This window comes from Myotis myotis, unplaced genomic scaffold, assembly GCF_014108235.1.
Source record: "Myotis myotis isolate mMyoMyo1 unplaced genomic scaffold, mMyoMyo1.p scaffold_m19_p_15, whole genome shotgun sequence".
Classification (NCBI taxonomy): domain Eukaryota; kingdom Metazoa; phylum Chordata; class Mammalia; order Chiroptera; family Vespertilionidae; genus Myotis; species Myotis myotis.
Genome location: NW_023416319.1, coordinates 47,236,291 through 47,248,865, shown reverse-complemented (window position 1 = coordinate 47,248,865; position 12,575 = coordinate 47,236,291). Strand labels below are relative to the sequence as shown.

Sequence of the window (12,575 nt, the reverse complement as noted above, 5' to 3'; positions counted from 1 at the left end):
AGTGGTCTATATGTCTGTCTTTATGTCAGTATCACACTGTTTTGATTATTATACCTTTGCAGTAAGTTTTGAAATCAGGAAGTGTGAGTTTTCTGTCTTTACTTCTTCATTTCTAAGGTTGTTTCATCTATTTGGGACTCCTTGGGATTCCATATTAAAATTAGGATGGGCTTTTCTATTACTGCAAAACACGTCATTGGGATTTTGATAGGGATTGCATTGAGTCTGTAGATCACTTTGTGTAATATGGGAATCTTAACAAAGGCCTTCCTTTATTACTCATTTCCTTGTGTGTGTTGTTTGTGTTTTAGTAAGAGTAGAAAAAAAAGTAGATAAAGTTTCGGGAAGAGAAGAGATGAGCAGTAAAGAGTGGAGGAATGAAGGAAGCGGGGAAAGGTGTAGAGCCGTCAGGGAACAGTGAGACTCGGGTCTCCTGAACCGCTTAGAACAGAACGTTTGTAAGCAGTTCCTTCACAGTTAAAATGCAGGTTCAACATCTGTTACTATTTGCTTGACACAACAATCTGTGAACTACAGATAAATACTTCTTATAGCCCCAGTGTACAGATATGGAAGCTGAGGCTCAGGAAAATGATTTGCCCCCCTGGTCACCCATTAATAGCCAAACCAGGGAGAGCCAGGTCCATCCAGCTCCTGATCCTGTGCCCTCTCCCTGTGCAGAGTCACTTTGTACCTCCCGCCCTGTGGCAGGGGTCTTCTCAGTGGGTTCAGACTCAGCAGGAATATTGGGGCAGTGTGAGGGGAAGTGAGCGCTTGTTCATGATCTCAGAGTCCTAGAGACCCAGGCTGAGTTGCTGTGGTGAACTGAGTTGCCGTGGTGATCAGTAATCCTCCAGGCACCACACAAAGCAGATAAGGAGGGTGGTGTTGATGCTGGTGGAGGAAGATGGGGCATCAAACAGTTGCTGATGAAGATAAGACCTTTCCTTTGTAGTTCCCCTCTTTGGCCTTTGTGGACTCAGTGTCTCTGGCCTGTCCAGCCTGGGTGGTCATGTCCTTGTGGCCGTTCCAGTTCTTGCCCTGAGACTTGGGCTGTTCCCTGAGCTGTCATTCCCTCTGGCTGACTCCTCTGCTTACCCTGATCTGAGATGAATGAAAAGTGGCCGTTTGGAGGGTGACGTGGCATGAAGAAGACAGAGGGAGAGAGACATTTTTGCAGTTCTTCGCATGAAGTCTGATCATCAGACTCATGATCCGGTTCCCCAAACCCCATGGGTTCACTCTATTTCCTGCTGCCTTCTGAGCCAGGATGGAAATATTTATCTAGTTTGTTCCAGAGATTGTACTGGTCTCCCCTGGGTGGACCAGGATTAGCTGATGGCCGGAGGAGTGACTTGGTCGGAGGGGTTGAAGCCAGGAGCAGAGGACAGGCCTGCAGCTGAGGTGCGGCAGAGATGACTGGAACCCAGCTGTCTCCCCTTTCTTCCTTTCCACTGTGGGGAAAGATAACCTTGGCCACAGTGCCGACGCTGGCCCATACGCCACCTCCTGGCAGCTGCTTCTCAGAGTTACTGACCCATCGGTCATGATTCCTAGGTGCTTCTCACCTGAACGTTGTCATTGAGCAAGGGGATGGCTTGCTCGCCTCCTCTGCTGTCCAGCGCCGCAAGGAATTGGTGAGTTTCAGTTTTCCTGCTCTTTTTGGAAAGGAGGTAGTATAGAGTTAGTGGATAAGAGTTGTGTTTGAGTCTGGACCTGCCACTTACCAGCTGTGTGGTTCTGGGCAAGTTACTTGGCCTGTATTTTGCCATCTAGAAAAGGAGGTGTCAGTAGTCTGCTGCTCATAGGGTTCTTAGGAGGATTAAATGAAATAATCCTCATAAATAGTGACAAGTACTCAGTACATGTTAGCTGCTGTGAGTAGTCAGAGTGTAGTAACACATTCAAGAAAAACTTGAGCCAAAGCATGGAAGGTATTTACTGTATGTTGGTGGGTCTCCCTAGCACTTCCTGAATCATGTCCGTCAGTCTCTTTGATACCCAGGAAAGTGCAGGGAGTAGGTGGAGTGCAGGTACAGTTTGATCAGAAGTCGGGAGGGTTGTGCGTCCATCTTCCCTTCACCATTGAGCGTCCTGGGCATCTCAGCCCACCTCTAAGCCCTCGACCACATGCCTTTGTGTTCAGTCCCTGTACTTGGCCAGGTGGCTCCCCTGCAGCCTCACTGCCTGCTCCTGTGTCATCTGTGTTGATTCCTCTTTTCATCCTCAGCCCTGAGCGCTCAGAGCTTATTCCTCGGACGCCTCCACCGCCCTTCCTGTCCGTCCTCCCTCCTTGGGTTGTGATACCATCAAGACTCATTGCTTTAAATACTGAGCATATGCTGACAGCTCCCAAATGATAGATGTAGCTCAGCCTCACCCCTGAACTTCAGACCATATCTCCACCTGCTTATCTGTCAGCTGTACTTGGGTGTCTGTCCGTACCTCAAATTAATTTGGTGAAACCTGAACTCATGACCCCTTACCCCACCCCAGCTCTTCCTCCTGGAAGGTTCCCCATCTCAGTGACAAGCAGCTCACGCTTCCATTTCCAGGCCGAGACCTTGGAGGCATCCTAACATCTCTCTTTCCTGTTCCACACGGAGTCTGTCAGCAGACCCTCCCTGCTTTACCTCCGCAGCATCCCCCAGCCCCAACCCCCCCACCAGCTCCACTCTCACCACCCACCAGCTCCCTTGGACGATTGTCTTTGCTGTCTGGCTGGTTTCCCTGCTCCCACCCTTCTCTCCCCGTGGACAGTATGTAATGCAGCAACAGCCAGTGATCCTGTTAAAGTGTAAGTCAGACCATGTCTCTCCTCTACACAAAGACTTCTAGAGGTTTTTCTCTCCTCACTAAACTCGGTGCCTGCTCTATGGCCCGCAAGGCCCTGCTGTCCCCAGTCCTTCATGCTGCCCCACCCAGATTGTACTTGCACACCTCACAGTTACCTGGGACATGGACACCCCATTTATCACCCCCATTCACGTTAAAAGATGGACTACTGGTCCTCAGAATGGCCACAGAAAGTGGGAAATAAGCATCATTACTGTGGTATTTTAGCAAGTTCATTATTCTTCCAAAATTGTGCGCAGCTACAGTGAGGGAGAACGAATATTAACTTACAGACTTGATACTTAGGGGGTGAATCTTCGCCTGACCCAAAGGTAACAGCAGGCCCCTGCTGCGTCGCCAGCCTCCCTGTGCCGACAGGGAGAAGGGGATTGGTCCACCCGGAGCTGGGTGTAGCGGGTGTATGAAAGCAGCCCTTCCTTGGTTGATGTCCCAGGCTCTGTGGCTCCATTCCAGGGCCAGTCATTCATACCTCCCTGAAAGGCAGGGGCTTGTCAGACTCCAAGTTTGGGTCTCAGCACCCACAGCCTTGGGCCATGTTTTTAAAGGAAAGGGGGTTGCGGCCCCAGGGTGGAGTGTGGCTGCCCCGAGCCCTGGGGGCTTCTTAGCAGCCCAAGGAACCCACCCTCCCAGCACCTCCCGAGCGAGGTCCTCTCGAGTGAGGGTGCCCCCCTTTGGGGCCGGTCTCTGCACCCAGCATGGGCAAGTGCCATGAAGCCATGGCTCCTCGCCCTCTCTCTTCCCCACATTTAGTTCCTATGCTCAGCTCAGCTTACGGTGCCTGCTGAGTGTCCTCTTGGTGGGGAAAAGAGGGTGGGGAGGGGACAGGCTCACTCTGTGAGGAAATGGGGGGAATCCAGGCTGGGAGGCCCTGGGCTGGGCCACTCCTGTTCTGAGACTTGGCACTTGCACAGGGTAACAGGTTCTGCCTGTGTCTCCTCCAGGCTGATCTGGCTTCTCAGGTGGTTACCCAAGTCTACTATCCTCCAGGGCCAACTCCAGACCCCTTCCTCCATGAAGTCTCCCCTGACTGCTCTTCCGCCTTCAGAGCTGGGCAGCAGCCTTGTGAAGAGGGATAAGGAGTGCAGGCTTTGGGCTAGACTGCCTGGGTTTGTATCCTGTTTGCCCCTCAGTAGCTCTACCATGTCCTTAAGCAAGTGACTTAATTTTTCTAACTCTTAGTTTCCTCCTTTCTGAAGTGGGACTAATGACAGCCTCAGGGCTGGGGCGTGGGGACTAACCGAGACAAGCTTGCACAGTGCTTACACATCCAGGCACTAATGGTTAGTGAGGCCCAGACAGCCCAGCAGTTGTCATGGTGAACTGTGTGACCTCGTCACGCTAGTACGGCTCTCACCTTAGATCATCAAGGGGTTGAGGACAGATTGGAAGGTCTGGTTTGACCATAATAGCAGCAGCTAACAGAGTGCTGGCTCTGCAGGAGCTGTTTCAAGCCCTGCCTTGCCCATTAATGCAGTTGATCCTCTATGAGGTAAGTACTCCTATTATCCCATTTTACAGATAAGCACACGGAGGGTGGGTGGGCGAGCCTGAGTGACTTACCTGAGGGCACAGAGCTGCTAAGGAGCAGAGTTGGGAGTTGAACCTAGGCCGGCTGGCGCCCCATCGGTCTTCTACTCATTGCCGCCTTGATTTACAGACGAGGGCCCCAGGCTCAGAGTGGGGAAGGCACTTGTACAGTCTCCTGGCAGGTGAGCACCCTCGTCAGCCCCAGCTTCTCTTCTTGCCACCAGACCCAGCCTAGTGCTGTGCGGGTGGACTGTGAGCCCTCCGTCGGTTGTGAGCCGGCTGCAGTTCCTGAGGTGTGAGCTAGGAGAGGGTCCAGGGTGAGGCAGGTGGCCCGGTGGTGACTCCCACCTGAGGCCAGACAGCACCTCCCCACTCTCACAGAGCCCCGAGGGCATGGTAGCTTGCCTTCTCCCTCTCTCTTCTCAGGGGCTTTGTGGCGGGGTGGTGCACATCCTCCTGGGACCTGAGCTGTCTCAGGGCAGCGGACAGGCCAGCCTCTGTGCACCTCCTGGGCTGGCTCCCGGCTGGAACACGTCTCTCAGCTCTGCAGCTTTCACGGGAGAAAGCGTGAGTCACCGGGGCCTCTTGGGCTCCAGGTGAATGGAGCGCTGTGTGAGGGACGAGTTTCTGTCTCTCTTGGGCCCCACAGGCTGGTGACCGCTCATGTGATTTTACTGGAAGTTCTTTCTAAGAGGTCTCCGTGACCCATGGGCTGAGTCACAGAGTAAACACAGTCTGCAGGGCCCGCAGTGCTCTTGGGAAGGGCGCAGACAGTGCGTGGCCCAGGCTGGCCCAGAGCGTGCTGCTCTCTCCACGCCTTCCGCCTTGACTTGGTTTGCGTTCCACCTGCAGGCCCTGGCCAGCCACGGACCCTGCATTCTTTCCGGCTGCGGACCTGGCCTGGGGCTTGGCAGAAATGCGGAATCTCAGACCCCACCCTGATCTGCCCAGGTAGAACCTGCACTTGGGCCAGGCTCCGAGGTAACTCCGACAGCCAAGAACCCCTCTCTGGTTCCCAGGCCATGAACCCCCGGGGCGCCTGCTCTGCTCTCCTTTGCTGGAAACGTTTCCAGATCATCAGCTTTCTCTGTGCCTGGCAGGACCTCTGCGCAGGCGTGCATGAGGCTGCGGGGCACGTCCTGAGGGCAGTGCCTGCTCTCCGTGGGCATGGGGGCAGTGCAGGGGGCGCGCCTTCGTCTGGGCCTCTCCTGGAAGTGGAGGATGTGTAGGCATCAGAGCAGGTGGGGTGCAGGTGTCTTGGACATGGCTGAGAGTGAGGGGCTGTGAGGGGCAGGGGCTGCCTGTGAGACAGGACTCCTGGTGGCCTCTAGATCTGATTGTGAAACCCCAGAGGTAGATGACGCTTGACACCGCCTCTCAGAAGCACCGGCTTGGAAAAAAGACCATGTGACTCCTGTGCCAATTCCCAAAAGTCCTGACCACACAGGCCTTTTAAGACCACAGTAGCCGCAGAGACAAAGCATGACCAAGACAATGTCGTCTTCAGGCCCTTTCCACCCCCCGAATGACGTCTAAGGCCCTGGGAACATTGTAAAAGCTGGGCCCTGTCCAATTTTAATCGCTCCTTGCCGGCCCCCCACCCGTAGCTCCCAGGAACCTTGCCAGCTGACTCGGGGGTGGTGATGCCCAGAGATGGAGGCAGAGATGTCACACCGTCCCTGGGTCAGGCCCCAGAGCTCCGGCAGGACTTCGGGGACAGGGGAGAGGAGCAGAATGTGTTGGTTGGCCAGTTGACTCCCCCAACTGGGGTGGGAGATGGGCGGAGGGGGAGAAGGCTGTCTGCCAAGTTTAATTAACAGTGGAAACTTGCCACAGGGAAGGAGAGAGACCATCTGAAGAGGAGGGGCTGTTTACTGGAAGATGGGGCACTGCTGATGCCAGTATGAGGAAGGAGCGAGGCGCTCCTACAGGGCGCGTCCAGCAGAGCACTGGCGCCCTGACCGCCAAGTTGCAGGCAGGATTGGCTTGAACTCCGAGAACCTGGAGGTGTGAGTGGGAGAGTTTATTTATGCCTGCGTTTCTGAGTTGGCGTCTTTTGAAAACAGTCCATCAGCCTACCAGCTGGCTAGCCTTCCTTGCCCCCATGCATGAAAGAAATAATTGAGAAAATGGCGACTGTGTTTAAAAATAGGCATTGTGTTGCCCCCTTGCTCTTTGAGGCTGTCATCGTCTGCCTGAACTGCATCTGACTTTGTTTCATGGATCCCTACCCAACACTCGACATTTATGACCTGGGAAGAGAGACCATTTGAGAAGTTTGTGATGCTCATTGTTTAAAACAAAAATGCAGAGGCGTTGAATGGACAGTGAAATGAACTCAGTGTGGGTTGAACTTGCATACAGGAGCTATTTCATTGAACATTCCTATTCGTGTTTTTTTTTTAAGTAGGATCAGGGCATTTCAGGGCTGAATAGGGTGTTCTGGTTCTAGCCTCCTTCTGATGATGTGCAAGTCCCCGCTGATTCCCAGCCAGGTGTGCTGGGGGCAGCATGGACTGTTGGGCCACCCTGACCTGGGGCTTTCTCCACATCTCCCTGCTGTTCCCGGCGCTGCTGCGGCAGGCCATGCGGAACAAATGGAATCCCTTCTGACAGTCCTCCTTGAAGACAGAACACTGGCCCACTCCCCAACTCATTCTCTTCAGTCCACGCGAAACACCTGTAGGTTCTTCAGAGATTCTCACAAAATGTGATCATGAGGTCACTGGTCTTTCCGGGCCGCTGTTCTAGTTTCTGCCATCACCAAAGCCCCCCTTTTCTTCTCTTCTTTCGCTCTCCTTTCATCTCTTTTTCGTGTGGGCACACCTGCTAGCTCAGATGCACCGGTTGTCCACCTCTCTGCCCTCCATTGTGGTCTTCCCCCCCCCCTAATTTTCCCCTTCCCCTGGGGCCTCTCCTGCTCCCCGCCTCCTCCTCTCCCTCTCCTCAGTCTACTCCCGTCTCCCTTTTCTTTCCCTCCTGAGGGTGTGTTGCATGTATGGGGTGACTAGTCAGAATTGAGATGGGAGTGAACCCGTTAAATTTGGCCCCACATTTCTGGTCCTGGAGCCCTAGATATTAGTTCTTGGCCGCTTTCTGACACCAAGTCCTAAGGCTTGTTCACATCCCATCCTGGGCTCACCCACCATGCCCAGTACACACCCCTCTTCATTGTAGTTCTTTTGGTTCCAAGAACAAAACATTGCATTCCTCCCGTTATCTTGTTTTGGGTGACCCACCATCTCTGCGTGGTGCTTTTTGAAACTCCCAGTTTAGTCTCCGAGTCTGTTCACCCTCTTAACTTTGTGTCGCCCATAGTCTTGCTAAGGAAAGCACTCCTTCTGTTGCCATGAATCAGTGGAGAGTGGAATCGCTGAGGTGGGGCAGGCGAAGGATCCCGTAAGCCGCCTGGCTGAACGCTTCATCTTACAGACCAGGACAGAGTTTCAGGAAACTGACGTGATTTGCTCAGCATCACCCAGCTCCTTGCACTCGGATACGAGCTGAGTTCAGAAGCTGGGTTTCCTGACCCGGAGGCTTTTCCTGATGCTAGGCGGGAATATCCTGTTTGAAAATATCAGAATTCAAACGAACCCATAGTGGTTGTGTGTCTGTGGCCAGGAGTTGTGTGTCTATAACAGTGATGGCGAACCTATGACACGCGTGTCAGAGGTGACACGTGAACTCATTTTTTTGGTTGATTTTTATTTGTTAAATGGCATTTAAATATATAAAATAAATATCAAAAATATAAATCTTTGTTTTACTATGGTTGCAGATATCAAAAAATTTCTATATGTGACACGGCACCAGAGTTAAGTTAGGGTTTTTCAAAATGCTGACACGCCGAGCTCAAAAGGTTCGCCATCACTGGCCTATAACATTGTGTTGACAAACAACAACAAAAGGTGCTACTCCCTGGCTTCGAGGACAGTGTAATTGCTCTGAACTTGATGAGTAACTTTTAATAAGGGGGTAGACACTGACTAAATTATTAAGGACTGAGCTTGAATACAGTTAGAACCTAAGAACAGAGTAGTCTTGCAAAAACCACAGGTAGTTCATCGACGGTCAATTTATGCTGTTACCCTCTGCATGGAAGCCAGAATTATATTGATACTGTCTGTGGGGGATCCTCACTGCATTTAACCAGGGCATGCTGCTCCCTCGCTGAGCCTTTCCCCAGATGTCCCAGTAGGAAGCCAGCCGGCATTCCAAGTTCCACGCTGCCCGCACATACATCAGCCTCCAGAGCTGAGGGTGCGGAAGGTGAGGCAGAGGCACCAAAGACTCGTCCCTGCCCACTGCCCACTGCCCCTGCCCTGCCTGGCCCTTGGGATTCGGTTTCTGGTCCCTGGTGCAGGGCCGTTTCTCAGCCTGGCGATGGCTGAAGGTCAGTTGGTCCGGCAGTGGTCTGGGGTATAGACAGGAGGCCCCTTGGGGTTAGTAACAAATGCTCTCCCTTTCTGCCCCCAGGCTCCACCTACAGCGTCTTGTCCATCATGCCCTCCGACTCCGAGAGCAGCAGCTCCCTCAGCAGTGTGGGTGAGTACCGTCTCCCGGCTCCTCCTTCCTGCAGAGCCGGCGGGCCAGGGTCTGGGCGTGAGCCAGGGCAGCCCCGGGTCCAGGGGATGGGAAGCTGGCCCTCACCTTGGATATTACTCATGGGCTCACCTTCTGTTGATTCCATTTTCATTTTCTTGTCAGTCTTCTTCGTGGAGAGGGCAGGAATCTGTCTCTGGCCGTCGAAGGGTGGTGGGTGCGGGGGGAGGCACCTGTTTTGCTGTTCCGTCACTTGTCAGGGCACAGGACTTCTCAGAGAGCTCCCCCGTCCCCCACCAAGGCCACCTGTCCATGAGACTGGCCCCTTGGGGACTGTCCTTTAAGCAGGAACAGCCTGCCAGGGTTGTTGCCATGGGGACAGGAGTGGCAGTCCATCCTGACATGGATGTTTCCAGAAGCCCATAGCGTGAGGCCGGCTGTGCTTTCACTTGACTGAGGACATCCTGGCAGGAAGATTGCTGTAGTCCCCCCGCTGTCCCACACCGCTGTGCCTGCCCCTGTGCCACACGCCCTCTGTTTAATACCCCGGGGGCAGTTTCTGATATCCCGAGCTGGTCTGGGTGGATGGGGACTGCTTCAGTGGTGAGGTGACTCCTGGAGTTTTTGAGTTGAAAGGGCTCACACAGACCGTCTGGTCTGTGTATTTGGTTTTCCTTCCTACAGATGGATGGGGAGATTTCCATTCAGGGAGGGGAGCCTCACGCCAGAGATTCCAGAGCTCGGGGGCAGGCCTTCCTGGCTGTGTGCTCTCAGGGCGACAGCTGAGACCCCTCCAGGTGCCAGAAGTGGGTTTGGGATGTGGTGGTGACCACAGGCGTGGTCCCCGTGCTTGTGCATCTTGGGGTCTATGTGGGGAGACAGTTACAGAAGTGTACAAAAGGTGAGGTCAGAGTGATCGGAAGGGAAGACAGGCACGGTAGGGGGTACTGTATTCATTTGCTATGGCTGCCATAGGAAGTACCACAAGCGGTGTGGCTTGTATGACAGAGGGATTTTCTCACAGTTCTGGAGGCTAGAGGTCTGAGACCAAGGTGTGGTGTTGGCAGGGCCGTGCCCCTCTGAAAGGTCCAGGGGAGGGTCTGTTCCAGGCCTCTCCTGGCTGCTGCAGCTGCTAGCAGTCTTTGATGCTCCTTGGCTTGGAGATGCATCACCCAGTCTGCCCAAGCCTTCATCCTCACATGATGCTCTCTCTGTGTGTCTCCAAATTTCTCCTCTTAAAAGCACACCAGTCATATTGGCTTAGGGGTCTCCTTACTCGCCCAGTGTGACCTCATTGTAACTTGATCATATGTAAAAACCGTACTTCCAAATGAGGTCACATTCTCATTTACAAGGGATTAGGACTTGAGCATCTTTTTGGAAGACAAAATTCAGCCCCTCACAGGTTCCCTCATCCTGTGTAGGGTTCAGGGAGGACTCTTCTGGGACCGTAATTCAGAGCTGCTGAGTCTCTATCACTTTGTCCTTCCTGCTTTGGGTCCAGGAGACACGCTGATTGCAGGATGGGATTGTTGGAATTTCGAACTTGGGGCTGGCTTTCAGGAAGCACATGGGTGTGCAGTCGGGATGAGGAGAGCAGTGAGGTGCAGCTTTTGTAAAGCTGTGAACTGGTTGAGTCCTGAGTGTGTACCCCTTACCTCTCTCCTGCTTCACCCTTTTCCAGCTTCCTGTTCCTTGGGAACGAGGTACAGTGATCTAACTTACTCAGCTTCACATCCACACTGCAAGGCTGAACCCAGCACCCTTTCCGGGAGCATTTGCATGTTAAAAGCGGGCTCCAGAGAGAGACCTTGCTTAAACCACAGCGAGCTAGAGCAGGTGTTTTTCCAGACCTCCGCATGCCTGGAAGGAGCCTTGTCAGTAGCCCGCCATTTAGCTCTGCACACACTGGTGGTCCTTGGGATGGAGAGGTCAGCAGTGTCCCCAGATCTTGTTAGCAGGCAGACAGGGAGCGTGCTGTGTCTAGATCTTGAGTGCCGCAAGACCGGGCTGCATCCCTCAGGTCCAGCCCTCTTCAGTTCACCAGAACAGGGTTTGCTTCTCTCGCTCTTCTGCATGCAGGTGACGCGCCCTTGGGGTGGCTAGCTCCATGTCCTCATGGCTGCAGCAACAGGGATTACCAACTCACACCACCTTAAACAATAAAGACATGCATGACCTTGAACAGTAAGAAGTGAACATCCATGGTGTGGTGTCCTCCCCCTCAGGCTGATGGGGACAGTGTCCCGGGCCCTGATGTCCATTATGGGAGCCACAGGCCATAGGTGGCTTTTACAGTAAATTCAAAATAATTAAAATGAAATAAAATTTCTAGTTTCAGCGGTCACGCTAACCACATTTCAGGTGCTGATGACCACCTGTGGCTAGTGGCTACCGTCCTGGATAGAGCAGGTAAAAGAACATCTCTGTCGCATGAACTGTCCTCTCAGAGGACAAGAGGGTTGTCTCGTTATGAGCAGGGAAGCCTTCCCCAGAACTCCCTCAGCACAGTCTCCTCTCACTGAACCGCTTGTCCACGTCCGAACCGGTGCTCACCCAGTGTGGCCCCTGGACCAGCAGCCCTCGGGCACATGTTAGAAATGCAGGTGCCAGGCTCTACCTCCTGCCTGCTGTATCAGAAGCTCTGAGCGTGGGCCCGCATGTAGGCGCCCTCCTAGTCTGGGTTGGGTGGGCCTAACCTAAGCCCTGGCAAGAGAACCGGAATGCGGGGGCTGGCGTGGACCAGCCCTGGGTGTGGAATGAATGGTGGGGTCAGCCGCGGGACCACTGCGGGGCCTCCTGGAGAATCCGTCCTGGCTCAGCCTTCACCCAGTGCCGCAGCCCTTCCTTTCCCGGGGGCACTGGCCAGTCAGGTGGAGACTGGCTGTTTCTGTTCGAACCCAAGGAAAGGCAAGAGAAAGGTCTTAGAATAAAAATGTCACCTCTGCTCTTCCATGTATATCTCCCTAACAAAGGACATTTGGGAAGAGAATGGCAAGTTGTATTCAGCATAAGAGAAACTGGTAGATGAAACCTTGAGTATATGACATGTTCTTAACGTTGGGTCTCCTGGTTGGCGGTAGATCCTTAGGCGGTCTGTCCCGTTTCGGCTCTCCCGCTTGATACCTCACCCTGCCTTTGCCAGGAAATGGTCCTTCCTTCCTTCCTTTCTTTCTTTTTTTTTTTTTACAGTGTAAAATTTTTATATTTAGAATTAGGCAGCTGGATTCATTTTAGATGATCCCAGTTTTGTTGGCAACACCCAAAGCATCATCGTCAGGAGCCAGTCGAACATATGCCTTCTTCTCGCCATCGGGCCTCATCAGGGCGTTGACCTTGGCCACCTCAGTGTCATAGAGCTTCCTCACAGCCTGTCTGACCTGGTGCTTGTTGGCCTTGACATCCACAAGGAACACAGTGTATTGCCGTCTTCTGTCTTCTCCATGGCTGACTCGGTGGTCAGGGGGATTTGATGGTGGCACAGTGGGCAGGCTTGTTTCTCCTGGGTGCACTTTTCTGAGGATATTTGGCTGCCTTTGGAGCCTCAGTGTCTTTGGCTGTCAGAAGGTGGGTGACGTGCGGATGCGGATCTTCTTTGTGCGGCTGTGGGCGCCTTTCAGCACTGCTTTCTTTGCCTTCAAAGCCTTTGG

General features: G+C 53.3%; 1 protein-coding gene across 9 annotated transcripts in view; it reads left to right on the top strand.

Annotated features, from left to right (window-relative positions):
- Positions 1–12,575, top strand: part of DLG5 (discs large MAGUK scaffold protein 5) — a 108,757-nt gene that overhangs the window by 36,169 nt on the left and 60,013 nt on the right. For 6 of the 9 annotated variants that reach the window (XM_036337227.1, XM_036337225.1, XM_036337234.1 and 3 more), the window contains exon 2: positions 8,860–8,928. The exons of 2 other annotated variants lie outside the window; for them this stretch is intronic. In XM_036337227.1, the coding sequence (XP_036193120.1) occupies positions 8,860–8,928 (69 nt within the window). Of the gene's footprint in view, positions 1–5,487; positions 7,066–8,859; positions 8,929–12,575 lie in introns of those variants that run through there. One more of the 9 variants, XM_036337229.1, reaches the window with a different exon arrangement.